Source organism: Polyodon spathula, chromosome 14 (genome assembly GCF_017654505.1).
Source record: "Polyodon spathula isolate WHYD16114869_AA chromosome 14, ASM1765450v1, whole genome shotgun sequence".
NCBI lineage: Eukaryota > Metazoa > Chordata > Actinopteri > Acipenseriformes > Polyodontidae > Polyodon > Polyodon spathula.
Genome location: NC_054547.1, coordinates 39,299,612 through 39,324,012, shown reverse-complemented (window position 1 = coordinate 39,324,012; position 24,401 = coordinate 39,299,612). Strand labels below are relative to the sequence as shown.

General features: G+C 47.0%; 1 protein-coding gene across 1 annotated transcript in view; it reads left to right on the top strand.

Annotated features, from left to right (window-relative positions):
• The window catches only part of LOC121326838 (solute carrier family 12 member 9-like), a 31,250-nt gene extending 10,933 nt beyond the window's left edge, over nucleotides 1–20,317 (top strand). Inside the window, exons 7-13 of the mRNA XM_041270409.1 lie at nucleotides 4,656–4,813; nucleotides 7,322–7,404; nucleotides 10,794–10,918; nucleotides 14,294–14,486; nucleotides 15,378–15,552; nucleotides 15,720–15,866; nucleotides 16,198–20,317. Coding sequence (XP_041126343.1) covers nucleotides 4,656–4,813; nucleotides 7,322–7,404; nucleotides 10,794–10,918; nucleotides 14,294–14,486; nucleotides 15,378–15,552; nucleotides 15,720–15,866; nucleotides 16,198–17,033 — 1,717 coding nt within the window. The 3' untranslated portion in view covers nucleotides 17,034–20,317. The remainder of the gene's footprint in view (nucleotides 1–4,655; nucleotides 4,814–7,321; nucleotides 7,405–10,793; nucleotides 10,919–14,293; nucleotides 14,487–15,377; nucleotides 15,553–15,719; nucleotides 15,867–16,197) is intronic.
• Nucleotides 20,318–24,401: the final 4,084 nt, after the last annotated feature.

Here is a 24,401-nt window from a genome sequence, read left to right as displayed (position 1 = left end):
TCACCTGTATGCTTCGGGCAGAACCTGTTTCACTGTAATTGGCGCTGGGCACCTCGCTTCAAAAACAATTCGGAACTCTGCCCTCGCTGATTTCACTGGACTTGCTGTATTCCATCCCAACACTGAGCTAATGAGAACTGATTTGAACGCGGATCTCCTGGTTCCCAGTCCCCAGCTCTGCTCACACATTAAGATGTGGGCTCTGTTGCAGTTCAGTGAGGAGATGCTGAGGATAACTCTGTTGAGCTTGTTAGCTATTGATTCCATTTCATAATTCTCTGCTTAAGCATTCCACTGGAGGCATACAGATTAAATATGTGCTCCCTGCCTATCTCTTTCCAAATCTCTTTCACTGTTCCATTCTATTTTTAATCTCTTACCTTCTCTGTCTGACTCATCCACCCCGAACTCTGACTGTGTTTCTAACCCTATAAAGCCCTGTGATTCTGCAAGCACAGTACACCTCAGAAATGGTATATTGGTTTCTAAAGGGCACAGTGTGCTGAAGAAATTGCTGTCCTACTATTTGTTTATCTGCCACTAGAGGGCTCGGTGTCCAGTCTTGAAGGGGTTAAGCCCGCTCTGCAATCCAGACTGTCTCTATTGAGTGAGTCTTCAAAAGAAATGAAAACAATCACAAGTGAAGGAATCCATCAATGTCACTCCAGACAAATAGATATTGATTTTTGTGGCAAAAACAAAACATCAGATGAGATCATAGCTGGCAATGGGGTCTCAGACCTTTTTATTTTAAACAAATCTGAAGACGTGTTGTTTATTCCAAGTCTCTGAGCAGCAGTGCACTTGAGAGGGGGAGGGGTGTCCGGGGGCCCAGAAAACCGTACCGAGGTGGTACAGTGATGTAATGGACTAGCCTTTCACCGCTGGAGAGCCAGGTTCAAACCTGCACCTGGTCCCAAGTGCAGTGAGTTTGGTGATGCTCTTAAGGGGCTGCTTTAGACAATCTACATTTTCTTAATACTTATTTTCCTGCCTGTTTTATGTGCGTGTGTGCATGCGTGCGTGTGTGTGTGTGTGTGTGTGTGCTCTGTCATTCTCTAGCAGTGGTACTGCTCAGATCAGGATGAGCTCCATATCCACCAGGTGAACTCTAGCACTGGGTTTAAATGAATGCAGATGTATTTTTTGAATTGGCACGATCCCCTGGAGATGCATGGCAGTCACTGCATATTAAAAACAAGCCCTCTCTCTATATGCTCAACTCAGAGTCTTCACAGAGCAATGTGTTGCAGTTGACATGACACAGAAGTGATGCGGATTCACAAGTGGAACGTGTCCTCCCCCCAGCCGGGTCCCTGTCGCACAGCTTAACTGTTTGTTTCATGAATGGATTCCTCAGTCCCAGCCAGGAGCTGAAGGGCAGCACATCTAACAATTCTGAGCTGTTGGTTAGACCAGAGAATGAGGAAGGCCCTGCCTTTAAGTGTGTTTAAAACCACAGTCCAGACAAGCTTGCTGTTATAGTCAGGTGCTTCAGTTACTTTTTAAATGGAACCTGAAGGTCTTTACAGAGATAATTTAGGCATGAGCAAAGGACTACAGAGAAAAGAAGTTAGGAAGAACTGGTATATGCAGTGGACCGTTCACCCAATCTCAATCCAGCGAATGCCAGGTTTTCTTCCTGAGATGAAGCTAGCTGACTGTGTCGATAGTCCTGGCTGGAACAGTGTCGTTAGACTGGGAAGCATGCTGGAACTGAGTGTGTGCAGATAGATACTGAAGAGACTGTGAGTGTGTGCTGATAGATACTGAAGAGACTGTGAGTGTGTGCTGATAGATACTGAAGGGACTGTGAGTGTGTGCTGATAGATACTGAAGGGACTGTGAGTGTGTGCTGATAGATACTGAAGAGACTGAGTGTGTGCTGATAGATACTGAAGGGACTGTGAGTGTGTGCTGATAGATACTGAAGGGACTGTGAGTGTGTGCTGATAGATACTGAAGGGACTGTGAGTGTGTGCTGATAGATACTGAAGAGACTGTGAGTGTGTGCTGATAGATACTGAAGAGACTGTGAGTGTGTGCTGATAGATACTGAAGGGACTGTGAGTGTGTGCTGATAGATACTGAAGAGACTGTGAGTGTGTGCTGATAGATACTGAAGGGACTGTGAGTGTGTGCTGATAGATACTGAAGAGACTGTGAGTGTGTGCTGATAGATACTGAAGGGACTGTGAGTGTGTGCTGATAGATACTGAAGAGACTGTGAGTGTGTGCTGATAGATACTGAAGGGACTGTGAGTGTGTGCTGATAGATACTGAAGAGACTGTGAGTGTGTGCTGATAGATACTGAAGGGACTGTGAGTGTGTGCTGATAGATACTGAAGAGATTGTGAGTGTGTGCTGATAGATACTGAAGGGACTGTGAGTGTGTGCTGATAGATACTGAAGAGACTGAGTGTGTGCTGATAGATACTGAAGAGACTGTGAGTGTGTGCTGATAGATACTGAAGGGACTGTGAGTGTGTGCTGATAGATACTGAAGGGACTGTGAGTGTGTGCTGATAGATACTGAAGGGACTGTGGTTGTCATTGGAATGCATAGGGTGCAGGGGGGGTTGAGTATGTTTTGTTTTCCTGATGTTTTTGGCAATGCCCTTAAACGTCTGTTCACAGATTACTTCAGATGAGATATTGTCAAACGCAGTGCCTGAATGGCAGGTTTGCGTTACTGCAGGGCCCCCTGTGCCTTTAATCAAGCACGCTCGCGATCGTCCGTCATGCAGTGTAGATGGCTTCAACGTGTTATTAATCTTGTGTATGAAAGGTTATGTCAGCCGTGGCTCTGTGCTGTGGTTTGGATTTTAACTGCAGGGCTTTTATTTAATTTTTTTTTCCGCCCCCCCCCCCCCCCCCCCCCCCCCCCCCCCCCCCCCCCCCATTAAACAACGTTGTCGCATATTTTATTATGTCTTTGTTTTCCAGGGCAGCAGTTGAAAATGTCAAACGCACAGAGATTTATATTGAAACCCCCAGCCCCCCGGGAGAATTAATAACCAGAACGTGACTGCTGACATTGACTGCAATCTGAATACACCACCAGTGCCACCATCCCCCCCAACCCTCTCGCTGGTGCGCCAGGGCATCCTTCACTCTACCTAAGCGCATGTGTATTGTTTCCCTTTCCCCTTTAAGCTGGATTGTACGTGTTTTCCTCGATACAGAGTGCACAGCACTCTATACTCTGTGTGTAAGCAGTGCTTGTGGGAACCTTGTAAAATGGGACGTGAAGATTACAGTGTTAATATGGTTCGAACGGAGGTTGAGCAGTCTTTTACTGGGGATAGTTTCCTTCCCTTTTCACACACAGTGTGTTCCTGTACAGTAGCCTGTGTCTCCTTTTTCAGCGTTGCTGTCTATAGCGGTCTAATAAAAAATAAGTCCATTCTGTTGCAGTGTGATGCGTTGCTAGTAGCCGGGTGTGATCAGGTATCCCTCGAGTCAGAACCGGGTTCCGGGGGATTTCACTGCTCACCTGCCATGGCCCAATGGCATGATTGCTTTTATAAGGCAGCCCGAGTAACAGTACGTTGTAAACGGCTGTGCTGTGCTGTGCCGAGATGAGAACCCGGTTTGATTAGTTTCTCCAGATCTGGTTGTTTGCAGAGAAAGACAATTTTCCTGACTCCAGCCAGCAGTGATAATCTCTGGAGCGCTGCTTTTAGTGCCACTTAGTTTCTTTGCGTGGAATAATTGTGTTCAAATCACTGTATCGACCTAGCAATACTTAATAGGGTTGTGATGGCAAGTATTAAAACTGCTCAACCTGAAACAAACGTGATGGGATTTGTAATTAAAAGTGCTCTTCTGCCAACCTGGGTTTATTTATTTATTTATTTAGAATATATATGTAATTTTTTGATTTGTGACAGTCATCTTCACACCAGCCTTCCCAGTATATTGCCTTCCAGTCAGTCCTATTCATACACATTCATGTTTTTGAGATCCTAGTATCTGTCTCTTGACTCTTGCTGGCTTCTTTAGGCGTGTTTTTTAATAAATGGGTCTAACGGACTGGGCTGTGATTGAGGCACAGAGGCAGAGGTGCATATGTCTTTCATGAGCTAAACCATTCCAAAAGAAACAGGGCTGTTCAGCTGCTTTTGTCTTTTACAGCTCTATGCTGTACCTAGAGCATTCGTACAGGGCTCCTCTAGTGTACAAGGACGTAACTCTCCTCTGAGTGGATAAAGTACACTTTTTTTTTTTTTATAGTAGACAGAGGGAGACGGATGCCTCCAAATGCTTCGTGTAGTTAGAGCTGTTTTTACAGACAAGTGCTTCGTTTTTAACTTTAACTTCTGTTAATCTCTGCAGTCTTGGTTTGCCTGTATTCGTCGTTTGAAGACCGGCTTTTGAGCTGTGCTGTCAGCAGGAGCCTTTGTGACTTCCCTCTGTATAGTGTGTAGTGCAGGAATCCCATCATCACACCCTTTAGTTATTAGATTAAAGCTAAAAGACAGTGGTCAGGTTAATGGCGTGTGAGTGTGTTATATGGTACATTACAGTATAGGCGGCTTGTTAGGACCCAGGACAGTATGATCCTCTGGAATGCTAGCTCATGTTCCACAGTCTGCCTGCTCTTCACCGCTACACTGTATCAGTTTTTTTTATTTGATTTATTTTTCTCCAGGCTCCTGCTACAGCGAGACTACAGCTTCCTGCGGGACATCAATGTCTGGCACCCCTTCGTCACCATCGGGGTCTACTCCTCCACCCTCTCCGCAGCCATGAGCAACCTGATCGGGGCGTCCCGCATCCTGTACGCGATGGCCAGGGACGACCTGTTCGGTGAGTCCACCCTGGACCCCATCCCTTATCAAAAGAAACAGCTGAGACCTCTCCCTCCAAGAACGCCCCGCTCCCTGTTCTAAAATAAACAAACAGTCAATCATGTACTGGGTGAGGAGCACTGTATGTCACACTTTTACACATATACAGGAAACTTGAGAAACTTAGTGCTTATATTATTCATCTGGACAAGTCACTTATCTGGTTTATCTGGAAATGTGTTCCTTTTCAGTCTTACTTTAAATAAATAAAATAAGTAAGAGATCCTTACAGAAACTGCTTACGGAGAGAAGACACTTGCTCAGCAAATCTTTTTGAAACCCAAGCCAGCCAAAGTTCTAGTTACAGATCACTCCCAATTATAATTCATGAAGGTGACAGCTGTCGCTGTGTCAGTCATTAGGCTGTGAGTTCAGAGTTCAAACAAAAAGAAAAAAAGGTGCATAGAACCTGAGCCGATGAGCTGGAGTGTCCTGTGAGCAGGAGCCTGTGGAGAGAGAGAGAGAGGGGTCAGCTCCTTGATTGCTGTGCCCCAGGCTCCAGGAAGCCCTGCTAATTGCCATTCAATTCCTCTAATCTCCATTCCTCCTTGATTACAGATTGCCAGTCTAAGATCTGTGGGCTCGCCTGTGGAGATCTGAACGTTAGACTTGGCAGAAGGGGGCAGAGATAAAGAGGAACGTTTCAGAAGCAGTACAATTAAAGAGCCGAGAGTTTAAAATGTAAAACGGAGCCTATCGGCCACGCTCCTCCTGCCTGCTGTGAATAATGCACAGCGCTGAGCAGTGAGTGAGGCTTCAGCACCTGTTAGGAACTAGCTAGGCAGCGGAGGACCTTCTGCTGTTTGAGTCTTCTGGAGCAGCACCAGCTATATATTTCTACAGGTCTCTCGCGTCAGATCCCTGACACGCTGGAGAGTTGGCACCGAGGATGGCCCTACTGCAAGGCTCTAGACTGGGGTTCGAGAAATAACTGTCTGGCTGCCTCGTGTTGCACAATCCATGGTACAATGTGGCGGCGTCCATCTATCCACCTAGAACTGTTGGATTTATTAGAATTTGTTCTTAATCTAATAATTTAATTAATTATATGATTCTATTCAATATGCAACACATACAGTGGGATAAACAGTAATTTTAGCATCAAATGATTTTCTACCAGGACATATCATATTACACTTAGAACATTAGCAAATAATAATAATAATAATAGAGCATCAGCCCAGTATATAAAATTGCAACAACTTATATACATGTTAGTTTACAGTTAAGTCTATTTACAGAACAAGAGGTGTGTTTACCACGTCTCTCTGCCGGGCGTCTCCCCTGCCGAATTGAATGCTGTCTGTCAGTTGTAAGGCGTGCCGTTAATTGGTCACGTACTCTTCATTATATAGGCTTCTTCGTGTGCGATCTGTGTTTCACGTTCCTGTCTCTCTGTACACTGCACTGCCCATATATGGTCATGTCAGCTTCTTCCACAGAATCAATTCCCTCCCCATAGGAATAAACGTATTGTTCAGGACACTGGACCCCACCCAAGCAAGTTATATAATGCAGGAGTTTTTTGTTTGTTTTGTTTTTTAATAATTGTAACCATGTGTTTTCAAACACACACATTTTCCAAAGTAAATGTTGATATTAAAATATCGAAAATGAATCTTGCTCAATTCAGAGTAATTTAACACCTTGAAGACATTCCCTTTCCCTCCACTCTAGTGACAGTTATAACAGCGAGGGAGTGTTGGAGGCAGTGACGGAGTGCTTGGGTGTGTGCAGTAGAATAGGCTGCGGTTTGGATGCCTGCAGTGTGTCTGTTTCATTGCAGTGCTCAACCACACTCCACTCGGAGAGCCTTTCCCTATGCACACAGACACTCTCTCGCTCCCTCTCTCTTTTGCTGTCACTGCCAGAGTGTGTTTTTACTGCCCTGATTTATTTTGCTACTGTAAATTGTGTCCCTTGAAATCCCTGGGTGCAGCCACCAAGCAGCGCTCTTTTTTTACATAATCCAGTAAATCACATGGCTCCAGGACGCAGTGCGCGGGGAGGGCCCTGCGTCGCTCACTGACGTTCAAGGACAGGGAGAGGGCAGGCGGGATCGCCCTTTGCTAATGACACCCTCTGACTGGCACCACCGTGGTGTTCTTGATTCTAAAATGCCTTTTTACTACGTTGCTGCCCGCGCTTGGACGGGAGAGACCTGCAGTTGCTTTCGGGGCACCTGTGCATAGCCCAGCACTCCAATTCCCTGAGCTGTGCCTTGTATCCTTGCCAGCACTGCTGCCAGTTAAATTTATGTACACCAAGTGGCCCATCAGAGCTGGCATTCTCCAGCGCCAAGTCTTCAGACTGGATGACACCGCTGCCTGGTGAGTTCTCAGAGTTGATATGTCCAGTCCTTCAAAAAGCCCTTTTTATTGTGAAAAAAAAAGACAGCAGAACATACCAGCTCGTTAATGTTGGCACTCTGCAGTAGCTGAGCTGACGTTCTCTCTTTCTCCCCCAGGAAAGGTGCTGGCTCCAGCCAAGATGATGTCTCGCAGTGGCAATCCGTGGGCCTCTGTGCTCATCTCCTGGTTTCTAGTTCAGGTGGGTGCGCCTTGCTTTAGGGACACAGGTCACAGGTCTGCTGCACACACTCCTGGGTTCCAGAACTCCCATTTTTTAGCAGAGAGAATGAAATGAACAGGTGCCAGGAGTTCGGGCAATCAGGTTCCTGGTAAACCTGCTCATTAGTAACATATCACACTTCTCGCAGCATGAATGCGTCACACCTGAGCCTGCAGCTATAAGGGAGGAATGATTTATTAACATCAGACTGCTGGCTGCTGATCATTTTGATACAAATACTTCATTGAAGGTACTTCTGAAACTCAGGACTGGGTGCAGCAGGGCTAGTGCGAGTTTTAAGCCATGGTGCCAGTTGATACAGTTGGATCTGTCTAGTTTGGTAGGTCTTTGAGGGTGAATTAATTAACCAATCAATCATCAGTGATGTTGGAATCTGTCTTCACTAGCTCCTGACGTGTAAAAATCAACATGAAAATGATTTATTCCTAGACAAGTCTGCCACTTAAGTGTATTGACGTCTGCTAAGGAATGCATTGGTCTTTCACTGCGCAGATCATCAGATAAGCAGCCACTGTGACCCTTGCAGGCAGTGCTACAGCAGACTGATTCATTGATCAGTTCTTTCATTCATTGCTCACATGTTGTTTGACACCAGCGGTGTAGGTAACGGGGCAGCCCGTGTGTGCATGGGCTGTGGATCTGTCCCAAAGCTGTAAAGGACTGACACAGGCACGAAAGAATGTAAAACAAATTCAGAAATCAATAGGGCTGAAAACACCACACAGCCGCATGATTAATACCTGCCTTCACTCCTGTAATTAGTTATCATTAGGGCTCCAGTCCTGGAGGGAGATGAAATGATTCAGGCCCCCAAATCGACAGGATGCCTCAATTAATGGCAGTAATTGATCGGCGAGGTGTTCCGCGCTTTGCGTAATTTCATCAATTTTGCCCTTTTTCACAACTGGCCTTCTACTTTTTCTTTCTTTTTTTTTTTTTTTTTAAGCTGTCGGTTCTGGCTGCTGGGCTGGAGATGAGCTTTCAGTGTTAAAACACGCAGAATTAAAATAAAACATCTGAGACGCTCTGACAGCTGTGTGGCCTAATCGCCCTTGTGAAGAAGTGCCTGTCACCGTGTGTGTGATCCTGCATGCCTCCCCACACTGAGACTAGCACAGGATGAACTGTGTGTGTGGTCCTGCTTGCCTCCCCACACTGAGACTAGCACAGGATGAACTGTGTGTGTGGTCCTGCATGCCTCCCCACACTGAGACCAGCACAGGATGAACTGTGTGTGTGATCCTGCATGCCTCCCCACACTGAGACCAGCACAGGATGAACTGTGTGTGTGATCCTGCATGCCTCCCCACACTGAGACTAGCACAGGGTGAACTGTGTGTGTGATCCTGCATGCCTCCCCACACTGAGACCAGCACAGGGTGAACTGTGTGTGTGGTCCTGCTTGCCTCCCCACACTGAGACCAGCACAGGATGAACTGTGTGTGTGATCCTGCATGCCTCCCCACACTGAGACCAGCACAGGATGAACTGTGTGTGTGATCCTGCATGCCTCCCCACACTGAGACTAGCACAGGATGAACTGTGTGTGTGATCCTGCATGCCTCCCCACACTGAGACTAGCACAGGATGAACTGTGTGTGTGATCCTGCTTGCCTCCCCACACTGAGACCAGCACAGGATGAACTGTGTGTGTGGTCCTGCATGCCTCCCCACACTGAGACCAGCACAGGATGAACTGTGTGTGTGGTCCTGCATGCCTCCCCACACTGAGACCAGCACAGGATGAACTGTGTGTGTGATCCTGCATGCCTCCCCACACTGAGACCAGCACAGGGTGAACTGTGTGTGTGATCCTGCATGCCTCCCCACACTGAGACCAGCACAGGATGAACTGTGTGTGTGATCCTGCATGCCTCCCCACACTGAGACCAGCACAGGATGAACTGTGTGTGTGATCCTGCATGCCTCCCCACACTGAGACCAGCACAGGATGAACTGTGTGTGTGATCCTGCTTGCCTCCCCACACTGAGACCAGCACAGGATGAACTGTGTGTGTGGTCCTGCTTGCCTCCCCACACTGAGACTAGCACAGGGTGAACTGTGTGTGTGGTCCTGCTTGCCTCCCCACACTGAGACTAGCACAGGATGAACTGTGTGTGTGATCCTGCATGCCTCCCCACACTGAGACCAGCACAGGATGAACTGTGTGTGTGGTCCTGCATGCCTCCCCACACTGAGACTAGCACAGGATGAACTGTGTGTGTGATCCTGCTTGCCTCCCCACACTGAGACTAGCACAGGATGAACTGTGTGTGTGGTCCTGCATGCCTCCCCACACTGAGACCAGCACAGGATGAACTGTGTGTGTGGTCCTGCATGCCTCCCCACACTGAGACCAGCACAGGATGAACTGTGTGTGTGGTCCTGCATGCCTCCCCACACTGAGACCAGCACAGGATGAACTGTGTGTGTGGTCCTGCTTGCCTCCCCACACTGAGACCAGCACAGGATGAACTGTGTGTGTGGTCCTGCATGCCTCCCCACACTGAGACCAGCACAGGATGAACTGTGTGTGTGGTCCTGCTTGCCTCCCCACACTGAGACCAGCACAGGATGAACTGTGTGTGTGATCCTGCATGCCTCCCCACACTGAGACCAGCACAGGATGAACTGTGTGTGTGATCCTGCATGCCTCCCCACACTGAGACCAGCACAGGATGAACTGTGTGTGTGGTCCTGCATGCCTCCCCACACTGAGACCAGCACAGGATGAACTGTGTGTGTGATCTTGCTTGCCTCCCCACAATGAGATGAAGGGGCTTCAGAATGTCACACTGTATTTTACAGGCTTTGCTATTTTGAATTGGTTTTTAAACACTTCTCCAAACTTTTAGGATCACCCAGGGGTCAGGAGCATCCAGCATGTCTCAATTAATTAGATTTATCTGCCGTTCGAGTTGGAATGAAAGCGCACATATTCAGCCTGGCCTTTCGCTCATAATTCCTGAGCACTTGGCCTGGCTCTCGCTGTGTTAAGTGGTATCCAGATCTTTGCTTTTGAAAGAAGCTCTAAAACTATATCTCTATTGTATATGAGTAGATGTCATGGGAAGGGTTTATCTTATTGTTACAAGAGTAGTTAACTTATAACTGTGTGGTATGTTTTATGCATGGCATGACAGCTATGTCTAGAATGTGCTAAATTTGTACAAATCCTTCACAGTGATTGGGTGATTTCATACAGGATTTATAATACAGTATTAAATGACATGGATTGTCATTGGAAGCTGTGCAATACAACATTCTTGGTCTTATATTTATAATCTCTTCCTGGGCAGGTTTAGCTCTGATGCCAGTCTGTGCTCTGTGTGTTTGCTCTTTGCAGCTGGTGCTGTTCTCAGGGAAGCTCAACACCATCGCGGGGATCGTCGCCATCTTCTTCATGCTGGTGTACGCAGCCGTGGACCTGGCCTGCCTGGCGCTGGAGTGGGCCTCCGCACCCAACTTCAGGTACCACACCTGGGCACAGCTCTCGCAGGGAGGTTAATATCACAGGGAGAGAGTTCTCACTGTCACTCACCCGGGCACAGCTCTCCTGTCTCTGAGCACGCTGCAATGTTAATATCACAGGGAGAGAGTTCTCACTGTCACTCACCCGGGCACAGCTCTCCTGTCTCTGAGCGCGCCACATCGTTAATACCACACTGCCTCCCAGTCCCTGGACACCACTGTTAAGCCACTTGTTCTCCTTTTCTCTGTTTTGTGTAGGAAGCAAGAGTAGAAAAATGCTGCTCTTATTGTCACTAGATCTACAGCACAACCACACTCTGACAGCCAGGGACCCCACAGACTCTTTTCTTTGAGAAAGGTCAGGTGTGTTCGCTGTTAGGAGACTGGGCTTGCTCATCATTTTGTTAAATTACAGTGGAGTGGTGTTGGCATGGCACCCAGGTGCACTGGCAAGCTGACCGGAGAAGTGATTCAGGGAGCTGGAGCCTGCAGATAAATAGATAGGGATACTAAGAGCGCACACACACTCACAGACACACACACACACACACACACACACACACATGCATGCATGATAAAATGCTATTTAGTGATGTTGAAGAGAGTAAAAAGCAAGCAGCAATGTATTTGAATTTGAAACATAGTTTATATGTAATATCAGTGATCTTCTTACTCGGAGTCCTCTTTGAGAATGTATTGAGGACCTATTACAAATGTTTCCATGGTTGTACTTTTTGACTAATGAATGATATTTATACTGTCATGTAAGTGTCAGGACCTGTGATCTTGAATTGAGATACTTTTCTAATGAGTTAATTATTGTTCGATTTAACTGGTTCTGTCTACTGATTTATATATTGGATTCACCTGATCTCCAACACCTGATGAAGAGACGTATTGATGAAACGCGCTGTGTTTCTTGTTGATGGTCTTTTAGATGTAAAACATTGCTGTTTGCGTTTTTACTTTCCAACATGAAGTCTAAAATGAATTAAGGATTCATTCATTTTAGTCTCGGTAAACAAGTGGACTGTGCTTTGTCTTTTACTCAACATGGTTGATGACTAAACAGAGGCTACTTTCTTTTATGTTCTATGCCGTTTTGGGTCAGCACCTATATGAAAGATTTGTGATCTTGGGCTGTGCATGAATGACTCTCACTATATATATATATATATGTGTGTGTCTGTGTGTGTGTCTGTGTGTGTAAAACTACAGTTCTTGTACATAATTTTTTTTTTACACTGAATGATATAAAATGAACGCTGTAAAACTCTGCTTTGCTTTTCATATCCCGCCACAGCTTTTTTTTTTTTTTTGATAGCTTCAGTTTTGTTAGCTTAGTCATGAAATTATTTTCCATGCTTCGTTTGAAAGTGTCGTGACAATACTTTCACAGCAGAAAGCGCAAACTGCACGAGCCTTCTGAACAAATCCAAATTCCTCCTTCGCACTAGCGTGAAATGAACGCACGTCAGCTTTTGCTTTCTACAGACATTTTGTCAAGCGCTCCCACCAGGTTGTAAAAGAGAAGCCTTTTTTAACTTGCGATCCTTACACCCTGGACTGTAGCTGTGTGAGTGCTACACAAAACCACCTGCGGTGCCATAGGTTGCCGACAACTGCTCTAAAGCACCTGTGTGTGTCGTTAGAATTAGTTTTGTCTGTTTTTCTTGCTGGTCTGATAGATCTGGTCTAGAGTTTGAACCCAGTGGCATACAGACTGATACACTGTGGACTTCCTTCCGCTGCTATCAGGGGTTCGGCTGAAAGCCACGAGGGCAAATCAGAAGTCCCTAACGAACCAGGCAGTCGTCGTTGTTGTTTCTTTCAGACAAACTTAATTGCGGCTACTAAATACGGCACACTGCTAATCTGCTGTGATCTTGTCGGCATGGTAGCAACAAATAATAAAGTAAGGCAGGCGATTTCCCAGCAAGGTTCAGGTTTAGCTTGGAATGCTGTGCTTCAGGACACTTCAGCACGGCTTCGACTCCTGTGACATTTCTGAAATTCCTTAAATCTATTAGACTTAAGCCACTTTAAATGCCTGCCAGTCGTTTTGCTTTGTTACTCTGGGGTTGAAGCAGGAACAGTAATATGAAGCCCAGCAGGGGGACTGGCTCCCGCGTCACCGCCACGCTCCAACAGGAGGCGCTTCACTCTGCACTGCTGCATGCTCTCAGAAAGCTCTCTTTGTCTGTTTTTGATGAGCAGTTGTTGGGTTTTGAAAGCAAGTTACTTTTTTTAACCTCCACGTAAGGGCAGACCGTGTACTCACTCCTGCACTGCTTTACAGCCCCCCATTCTCTGAGTTTACAGAGTGAGAGAGAGGACAGTGCAGCCAGGCTGGATTGAGCACGGTACAGCCTCACTGTGAGATTCGCACAGATTATATTGTTCGATGGTGTGCGATCACCTGCCAGCGGGACCTCAATATGGGAGAGGTGTGTGACTATCCAGAGAAAAGAGAATTGTTGTGGAAATTCCCAAAGCCATTTATGCCTGTGTCATGTTCTACAAAGGGTGCAGCTCTCTTTTGGAGACGCTGGGGGTGAAAGCCCATGTGAGTAGCTGTTTGCCCAGTAGAAAGCGGGCGTCGCTGCTGGCACAGCCAGACATGAGAGAGAAGTAAGCTGCTGAATCTCTCATCTCAGCTCTGCTGGCACTAACTCTTCTCTGCAGCTACAGTAAGCTAATTACACAACCTAAAGAAGCAGTTGTTTGTTAGCAATCTACTGCTTTGTTTAAAAAAACAAAGAGGAGCCCCCCTCCCCCCAGGTATGGGAGGCATATAGGCTTTTATTTTCTGTAGTGCAATTTTCCCAGCTGGGTGCATTAATGATCGAGACAAGTCATTCAAATGGTAATTACAATAGCCAGGAACAGGCTTAATGGATGTTTATCATTAGAGTCTATTATTGCAGAAGGTTGGGGTCATCCTATGATTGAGGACCCCGTCCTCCCCACTGGGACGACTCGGATGTGGCGTTTCATCTCTCAATCTGCGCTGCTATTTTTATGTTTTAATTATCGTTATTTAGCTGGCTGTCATTTTTAAATATTCATTATCTCTTTAGAAGTGCCTGTCCGTTTGGTCCTGGGGTATTCATTTGTGTTCAGTCATGTTCTTAATGTTGTTTCATGTTCATGTTTTTGGGCCCATCATGTCAACCCACAACAACTCTCTCTCTCTCTCTCTCCATTTCGTTCCACACTGTTATGAAGCCGTAGAAGATGAAGGTAATTCAGAAACAAACAAACCCAGAAATAATGCTGGATATGTGACTCATGGGTATGTGAATACTGTGTGTGTCTCTCTATAGTTTGGAGGTATGCAGTGATGGATAAACATTGATCTCTCTCTCTCTCCAGGCCCACGTTCCGCTACTTCACCTGGCACACCTGTGTGCTGGGGATCGTGGGCTGTGGCATCATGATGTTCCTCATTAACCCTATCTACGCCTCGGCCAGCATCGCCTTCATGCTGTTCCTGCTCGTCATCATCCACTACCTGTCTCCCACCAGCAGCTGGGGCTACATCAGCCAGGCCCTCATCTTCCACCAGGTACTTCCAGGTCTTAAAAGGGTGACTGCGATATAACATCAGATTCATTACAGCTTTACAAGCAATCCAGGTGGAATGCGAGAAGAGTCCAAAAAAAAAAAGCATTTTTAAAATGTATTTAAAATGTAAAAGTGACATGAGGTTCTGTAGATGGTGCAGGTTGATTCCATGGCAGTGTTGGTGCAGGTTGACTCCATGGCAGTGTTAAAGCAGGTTGATTCTATGGTAGTATAACTCCCCCCAAAAATGTGCAAAATGTCTAAGACTTTTGCACAGGCGTGCGTGCGTGCGTGCGTGCGTGCGTGCGTGCGTGCGTGCGTGCGTGCGTGCGATTGCAGAATGGACGTGTTATGTTCCAAAGCAGTTGAAGGTCTCGGATAGCGTTCGAGGTGTTAATCTGGCCCCCAACACCTGCTTTGCATGTTCCTGTGAAACCGGCCTTAAATAGAATTAGTTCCCGCAGTGTTGGCTGCTGCAGTTTTATCGTGATTGATTTGAATATGTTTACCGTATAATCTGGGTGATTCTAATAGGATTGGATTTCTCTCTTTGTAATCTAATCAGGCTGTGTGACCTCCGTCTGGAGACATGCAGACACTTTGTTTAATTCTTTGAAAAGGTTGTTCATCATATTAGAATTATTGTGATGATACAGAGAGAACCACAGGGTCTTGTAGCCAAACACTTCAGATAGCAAACTCCTACAAGGAAGTTAAAGCTTTGACAGAAAACACATTGGAGTGTCGGTAAGTTTGATTGGTCAGGTTTTCTCAGTAAAGAGGTCTGTGCTTTTGTTTTTTTTCCTAGCTGTCTAGTGGAGAGTATAAATAAATACAGCATGCATTGTGGATTTTCAGGGCACTGACATTCTGTTTCGTTGCGTGCATGTAGGTGAGGAAGTACCTGCTGATGCTGGACGTGAGGAAGGACCATGTTAAGTTCTGGCGGCCGCAAGTGCTCCTGATGGTGGCCAACCCCCGGAGCAGCGTGGAGCTCATCGGCTTCGTGAATGACATTAAGAAGAGCGGTCTGTACGTGTTGGGCCATGTGGAACTCGGGGACCTGGGTAAGAGACTGGGGTCTGCAGCAGGGGGAAAGCTTTATATTCTATATCTTAAAACTGTCCCTGTTAAAAATGCTATGTATTAAATGTGAAGGTGGCGATAGTGTGAGTTGAGTAGCTCAGTCGGTGTGTTGGCCTCCTCGATTTTAATGCAGCGTGCTTCCCTGCAGACACGCTGCCGTCAGACCCGCTGCAGTCCCGCTATGACTCCTGGCTCACCCTCGTCGACAAGCTGAACATCAAGGCCTTCGTCAACCTCACCCTGGCTGACACCATCCGGCACGGTGCGCAGCACCTGCTCTTCATCTCGGGCCTGGGTACGTGTGCACAGACGCCATCTCACACCACAGGGCTGGAACGGACTCCTATTCCACAGCAGTTTCTCTCATTCCAGGGATTATTAGCCACAGTGTATAGTTAACAAACTCATGTGTGTCTCGTTAAACTCATAGCGAAACCAGGAATGGATTCAACTGCTATAGAATAGGAGTTTTATTTCCATCCCTTCACAGGCTCTCAAACGCTGTAACTTACAGATGTGACTCAAATTATCCAAATACCGAAATACACATTCAGCAACGGCCTTCCGTTTCCTAGATAAATCCAGTTTGGACAATGTAAACGATCCCTTCTGCTTTCTTCCTCCAGGCGGAATGAGACCCAACACCATGGTCCTCGGATTCTATGATGACTGCGAGCCCCAGGATGGGCTGGGTGAGTTTGCGGGCAGCACGATGGATACCAGCCTTCCGGTCGAGGAGCCGCAGCTGAACTTTCCACCACTGCGGCGGCTGGCCAGCAGCAAGGCGCTGTCGATGGAGGATTACGTGGCTGTGGTGTCGGACTCGGTGAAGATGCTGAAGAACGTGGCCCTGGCTCGCTACTTCTCCAACTTCGACAGGAAGGAGGTGCTAGGCCGCAAAGCCGTGTACGTGGACGTGTGGCCGCTGAACCTGATGCGGCCGGACAGCAGCAACTACGTGGACACATGCAGCCTGTTCCTGCTGCAGCTGGCCTGTGTGCTCACCATGGTGCGGTCCTGGCGGCAGGCCCGGCTGCGCCTCTTCCTGTGTGTGGTGTCCGGTCGCAGCGTGCGAGGCCCTGAGGAGAAGCTCCGGCAGCTGCTCCGCGAGCTACGCATCAAAGCAGACATCCACACTGTGGCCTGGGACTCCGTGGTAGCCCTGCACTGGCACAAACAGGTGGGGATGAAGCCAGAGGACCAGCTAGAGCTGGAGGAGGACTTTGTGAACAGCTTCCCCAGCAACGCCACCCGCATCTCCGACGATTACCTGCAGGCCGTCAACAGGATGATCCTGCAGCAGGCCTCGGAGCCGGCCGTGCGCTTCCTGTACCTGCCCCGACCCCCCGCGGACACCAGCCTCTACCGCACCTACCTGCGCCACCTGGACATCATGACCAGAGACCTGGGACCCACTCTGCTCATCCACGGAGTGACTCCCGTCACCAGCACTCACCTCTGAGCCTGCCCTGACCCCCCGCGGACACCAGCCTCTACCGCACCTACCTGCGCCACCTGGACATCATGACCAGAGACCTGGGACCCACTCTGCTCATCCACGGAGTGACTCCCGTCACCAGCACTCACCTCTGAGCCTGCCCTGACCCCCCACGGACACCAGCCTCTACCGCACCTACCTGCGCCACCTGGACATCATGACCAGAGACCTGGGACCCACTCTGCTCATCCACGGAGTGACTCCCGTCACCAGCACTCACCTCTGAGCCTGCCCTGACCCCCCGCGGACACCAGCCTCTACCGCACCTACCTGCGCCACCTGGACATCATGACCAGAGACCTGGGACCCACTCTGCTCATCCACGGAGTGACTCCCATCACCAGCACTCACCTCTGAGCTGGGGCAGACCATGCAGAGAGGAGTGTGTGTTATCTAAGCATTTTTATAGTGACACTTTCATCGAGTGGCATTAATCACACTGACGTGTTTAGTTAATCGAAACCACAGGTGACTCGCAACCAGGTTTTATTAACTTGAAAGTCTGTTCTGATAAAGGTGATAAATTAGTGAGGCTGATATCCCACTTTTAAAGTAAATTGTCACTTTCTTTGTATCCTGTGCCAGGGTGAGCTAGGCTTGTATAATTACTACCACCACATCCCTGTTTAGTTATATACATGTACACATACACAAAAGATGAAAAGGTTAAAGTAAAACTATAACAGCCTGCCAAGTTCCTGTTTATTACATTGCTTTCGGTTTAATTCGTTCCAATTGATTTATTTCTCCAGGATCAAGAAAACCTTTCAGAACGCGGGTCTCAATGGCAAGGGAGCAGCTGTCACGTTTAGTTACTCCGGTTCTGACATCCAGACAACCCAGATCAATAGACTGCAGTACATAATGTTTAAACCGCTATCCAGCACACAGTGCAGTCCCAGCGTTACAATCGCAGCCGATGCTTTGTGTTTGGCATGATCAAGTGGCAGTCAAAACCACTGTTAAACGAACATGCTGACTTGCTGCAGCTCCAGCAGGATCGTGCTCGGAATTCAAACTTTTGTCCGAAGCGGACCCTCTGTTCTGATTAAATATAATATTGCCTGTCTTCTGCAGGAGGTTTTGTACAACTTGTATGAATCTATATAAATGTGTCTGAAGCCTGGCACACTGTTTCCATCACCTCTCTCAGAGGAAATAGATAAATATATCAAAGCTTAGCAGGGAATCAGAAAGTGAAGCTGGGAAAGCAATTCAGCCCAAAGAAAATGTGCGACATAAATTTCCCGGAATGGTTCCCTCTAGTAAAGCGATAATCTTGCAATCCACTCTTTTACAGCTCTTTAAATGACTCTGTTTAGCATCAGAAAATGAAGTATTAGTCATGGAGTATAATAGCCTGGTGAAATAATTACAGTTTGGGCACCTACATAAACTAGGGTTTTATATATTATGTATTTGATTTAATACTCTAATTATACATGTTAATTTTACATGAAACCTCACGATCGGATCTCTGCACTTTCTGGGCAGTAAAACAGAAAAACTGAAAGGGTGCTGGGGTAGCTGACTCCTCTGCTTCTCCCAGCCCAGATAACAGAGTGGGGAGCGGCAGTCGTGCTGCAATAGGTGCTGATGTAGTTTACACCCTTTGGGCTATACTGTCTGTGCCCGAGACAAGCGAGTTTGGCAGACTTTTCAGGTGTTGTTGAACACTGTGGCCGCTGCCTCCTAGTTCCTAAAGGAAATGTGAAAGGAACTCTAGTGAAAGCGTGGCAGCGTGGGTACAGCAGAGGGGAGGAAGACTGCAGTGAGCACAAGGTTACAGGACAGCTAACCTGAAGAGCCCCATCAGGATCGAATTACCATTCCGGTGCGGTCACTGCGCTTCACTGTGTGTACCCATTTCAGTACATTCTCGTTTCAGATAAAGTTAGCAGGAGTTTAGCAGGGGGTGGATCTTCTGCACACCCAGAGAGGAAATGAACGTGGTGTTTCATTGCAGGCTGTTCTACACCCTCCCTGGAAATCTGGAAACACTGCAGGTTCCTTCCTAGGAGGATCACAGCGCACTTTCTCAGCGAAACCTTTGCCGGCGCACTGACCGAAGTCCAGGTTTTCATTTTTCACCCAGATCTGCCAGCGGATTGTCTTGAACCTGCCTTCTTGAATTGGCAGAGCGGCTTTTTTTATGGGCTGTTGTGTCGTGCAGCTAATCTTCAGTGCTGCTGCTCCTAGCTGCAGAGACCAGCAGGGACCCTCCTGTTGCTTTGTTTACACCAGCTGTGGTTCCCACTGAACTTGATTGATCGACCTGAGAGAGACACTCACAGTACAGGTGCTCTACTTCCAGCGTTCTTAACCGTTACTACAAGAAAAGCTTTGTCTGTTTCTCCTTTTTAATTGTTTAGTTTTACCGGTATGTGCTTTTGAACAGCTGTCTGGAAAATCAGTTTGTGTTTCCAAGATAAAGGATTTTGTGACACTGAGTATGTTGTGTGGACACGGAGTATATTGTGTGGACACTGAGTGTTGTGTGGACACTGTGGGTATACTATGGTTGTTTGCCTGTTACTGTAAAGCTGTAAATATTTGCGACCAAAATATTTGCAGAATCAGACCAATAAAACCTATTTTGCTGCAGAAATGTTGGCAACTTGTTGCAATATATCAATACACTTGCAAAACCAAGTTTGATATTCGTGCCAAAAATGTTTGCGTTTTTCACACGCAAAAAACACAATAAAATGATGGCAAATATTTATGGCATTACAGTACCTGAAACATTGATCCCATTCTGTTTACATTTATTGTAGTTATGATTATGATGTTGGGTGACTGTAAAACCAGTTGTCTGTTTTGCAGTATGCATGTGAGATGCTGCTGCTTTCTGCTGTGTTTTAATGCACTGAGACACTGGGTGCAGTACCATCAATCAATGCATTAACATCCCTGTGGGTGTTGGGTACACTACAGAGAACTGTGTGGCACGGCTACCCACAGCCTGCCGTCTCCACTCCCTCACCAGGGTCAAGTGCTCTGTGGAAGGTCAGTGTTTGTTTCTTCCACAGAGTGACCAGCTGACTGTAACCACCCTGTGTACTGATGTGGAATTGAAAATACAACAGCAATGCTGCTTCTTTGTGAATTATAACATGCATATGGTTTTGAAAGTGGCTAATATATAACGTGTATGAACTCAGCAAATGTTTTCGTAAGCCTTAATAATGATGATGGTATACTTTTTTTTTTATTGAAACTAAAACAATAAACAGTAAATATAAATATATACTTGTGTGTTTGAGTGAAATTCTCCTGGTCAGGTCTTTGAAAGATAAGGACTGCATTTAAAAATGTATTGTCTCTTCAATGCTTTTCCTTCAGCCAGTTTGAACTGCATTTCCACACGCGTGTTATTTGATTGTGTCCTGTTGAACCCATGTAGAGACTACACTGCATAGTGATGATTCAGTCCTGCTGGCTTCAGTATTTCAATGAGGTGCATCTCAATAACCTCTGTTGATAAATGCACACGTGTACCTCTTCCACCCTGCGATCGCATTGCAGCCCAGCTCTTGTGATACAGTCTTGTGTGTATTGTAAATGGAAAGCAGAATAGAACAGGAACAGGAGTTTCAAATGTTCCTGAAAGCCTCACACATCCCACTAGGAGCAGAGCCTTACTGGAAGTAATAGATGCACGCTCGGAATACCTTTCCTTCCCAATAAATCCAATCATTATTTCACTAAGAGGTCCCTGTCTCCACCAAATTGACCTTGTAATGACCAATTCCACTTTCCATTAGAGGAAACTGTATTTATGTAACTAGACTAAAACATGTGTAAACTCAGAATGTACTGGAACTCCTGTGCAACTAAAAATATTTAGCAAATACGAGATTGCACTTGCATAGACAGTAACCCTGTAGTAATCCATATAAATTACATACAGTCGTTGTGTACTGTGCAAGATAGGGTCCACAGCTATACTATATGTGGTATATCCTATAGGAATACTCAAGGATTTCTTTGCAGGTTTCATCTCTGCTTCTCTTTGTATTGGATTTTCTTTCAAAGTACAGTAATGTATTAAAAGGAAAGTATAAACCATTGCTGTGTGTGCTGTGTTCTCTTCAGGGATCTGAAGCCAGCTTCTGTCCCACACAGCTCAGCCACGAGTGTGTGTCTAATAACACGCTGTGCTGATTGAGTGAGGGGGAGGTCAGTGTGCAGACCTGCATGAAGATCAGGACCTGCACAGATTACTCCAGTTCTGGGGGATGCCAGAGCGTGACGATGCAAAACAATTTATTTTCTGATTCTGTTTTTTGTTTTTGGATGAATAGTGAAACAATCTCTTCATGCATATTACAAAGGCAAAAAATAACCAATTGTGTTATGTTCACTGTGCATTCTTGAGCCTTGCATCTCTTGCAGGATGAACCTACAAAACCATCCCTTGTCCTTGTAGACCAAATCTTTGCTTCAGTTCTTGATGAAGTTTGCAAACGTTGCTCTTGGTTTGTTCAGGTTTCTCCAGCATTGCAGCAAGAGAAAGCAGACCAGGACAGGCTCCAGACACACAGCACAGGAGGACAGCTTGGGATCTGTCTGGGATTCAGGCCATCATCTTGAGTTTGTTCCATTTAGAGCACTCCTCTCTTCACCCGCTTCAAATTGCATAGAAGAGGCCAGGTCCCATAAGTAATCATTAACATCCACAGGTACACTTTGTAATGATCGTATTACCAAACATTGACTCTGTAAATCAATCTGTGAGCCCCGTTCTGACAAGGAGGACTAATCTTTTTAAGTGAGTTGTTGGTCCTGTTTATGCGAGTGTCTGTCTGATTAATGTAGTGGTACCTGTTGACTAGTCTTGTTATACTTACAGTGCACTTTCATGGGCATTTCACCTGAAATTCCTCTATCCTGTCATTACCCAGCCAGCTGCTTCTCCCAGTGCAGGGCATGCAAATTCCTCTATCCTGTCATTACCCAGCCAGCTGCTTCTCCCAGTGCAGGGCATGCAAATTCCTCTATCCTGTCATTACCCAGCCAGCTGCTTCTCTCAGTGCAGGGCATGCAAATTCCTCTATCCTGTCATTACCCAGCCAGCTGCTTCTCCCAGTGCAGGGCATGCAAATTCCTCTATCCTGTCATTACCCAGCCAGCTGCTTCTGTCAGTGCAGGGCATGCTTTGACACTGAACACACTGCTGTGGTGAAACGAGAAGGAAGTGCAGGAAATACACGTTTACTATAAAGTGTGCGTCTCAAATACTGCACAAAAATGCACCGTTTCACCTTTCCTGATCGCAGGGGTTATGGAGGGGGCCGCAGGAAAGCACGTTGAACCAAGCATCAGAGCTGGAGGCACTCTGTAAAAGGTTGGGCTTTCTCCAGGTTCACACAGCGGGTTAGTCTCCATAGTCTGGTTCTCTTTCTGCAAAACTCATTTCTGTGTTTTCTGGATTTATGTTTATGGATATTATAATTTCATCAACCTTTCTACTGTGTGTAGAAAGATTTATTCCTGGTTCCCTCATATCCAGCATGTCAGAAGAAAACATTTTGTGCTGCAGACTCAGCCTAACTGCAAGGACTGCAGATTAAGTGCGCTTTGTTTATGTGGGTTTTTTTGATGAATGGCAGCGTAAGTTTAACATCAGCCAATGTCTCTCCCTTTTGAAATATGAGCAGAAGTGAAGTAGAATTGGCGAAGGCCATGGTTTAATTTAATAAAACAACATGCTATAAACTGCTGCAGAATATATAGTATATTATTATAGATGCTGAAGATGGCTGGTCTCAATCTGCTCTCTACAAAAAATAGTTGAGTACTTGTTGCTAGAAAGTTTCTGTATCCTTTTGTACTGCACACTACAGCTTAGTTGCACTAGGCGGTTTGATTTGCATTTGATTTGTATTCGAATAGCACTCTCTACAGACCACGCCCTGGCACTGGTTTCACTAGTCTCCCCTCTCCTGCAGGGTCTGTGCCAGCTGCCTTGGTTATAATTGGTTTATATGACCTTCAGATTGTATATGCTAGTAGTGAACTGGTCACCTATCCAAACTACCTATAAAAGAGGGGGGAAAAAAGAACTTGCTTATTTCAGGTATCCAGATTTCCCTGCACAGCTGCTAAGTATTGAATGCCCACCAGGTGGCAGTTATGTATATACAGCAATTGTGGTTCATTCAATGTATATTCCATGTGTGCTTTTGCTTGCTCGACCCAGGAAATTTTGAGATTGGGTGAAGTGGACCTTATACTGTGTTTGTGTAACTTGAGCCGACAAACTCTGAAAGAACTGCTTGTTACAATCACCGCTTTTAAAGAAAATCACAGGAAATTAAGAAGCACCCAAAACCCTTTTAACACGCCCGGTCCGAGGCTACAGTACCTGGTCTGTGGCACTGTGTGCACCAGCACACGCCCGGTCCGAGGCTACAGTACCTGGTCTGTGGCGCTGTGTGCACCAGCACACGCCCGGTCCGAGGCTACAGTACCTGGTCTGTGGCGCTGTGTGCACCAGCACACGCCCGGTCCGAGTCTACAGTACCTGGTCTGTGGCGCTGTGTGCACCAGCACACGCCCGGTCCGAGTCTACAGTACCTGGTCTGTGATGCTGTGTTCACCAGCACACGCCCGGTCCGAGTCTACAGTACCTGGTCTGTGACGCTGTGTTCACCAGCACACGCCCGGTCCGAGTCTACAGTACCTGGTCTGTGACGCTGTGTTCACCAGCACACGCCCGGTCCGAGTCTACAGTACCTGGTCTGTGACGCTGTGTTCACCAGCACACGCCCGGTCTGACTCTACAGTACCTGGTCTGTGACGCTGTGTTCACCAGCACACGCCCGGTCCGAGTCTACAGTACCTGGTCTGTGACGCTGTGTTCACCAGCACACGCCCGGTCCGAGTCTACAGTACCTGGTCTGTGACGCTGTGTGCACCAGCACACGCCCGGTCCGAGTCTACAGTACCTGGTCTGTGACGCTGTGTTCACCAGCACACGCCCGGTCCGAGTCTACAGTACCTGGTCTGTGATGCTGTGTTCACCAGCACACGCCCGGTCCGAGTCTACAGTACCTGGTCTGTGACGCTGTGTTCACCAGCACACGCCCGGTCTGACTCTACAGTACCTGGTCTGTGACGCTGTGTTCACCAGCACACGCCCGGTCCGAGTCTACAGTACCTGGTCTGTGACGCTGTGTGCACCAGCACACGCCCGGTCCGAGTCTACAGTACCTGGTCTGTGACGCTGTGTTCACCAGCACACGCCCGGTCCGAGTCTACAGTACCTGGTCTGTGACGCTGTGTTCACCAGCACACGCCCGGTCCGAGTCTACAGTACCTGGTCTG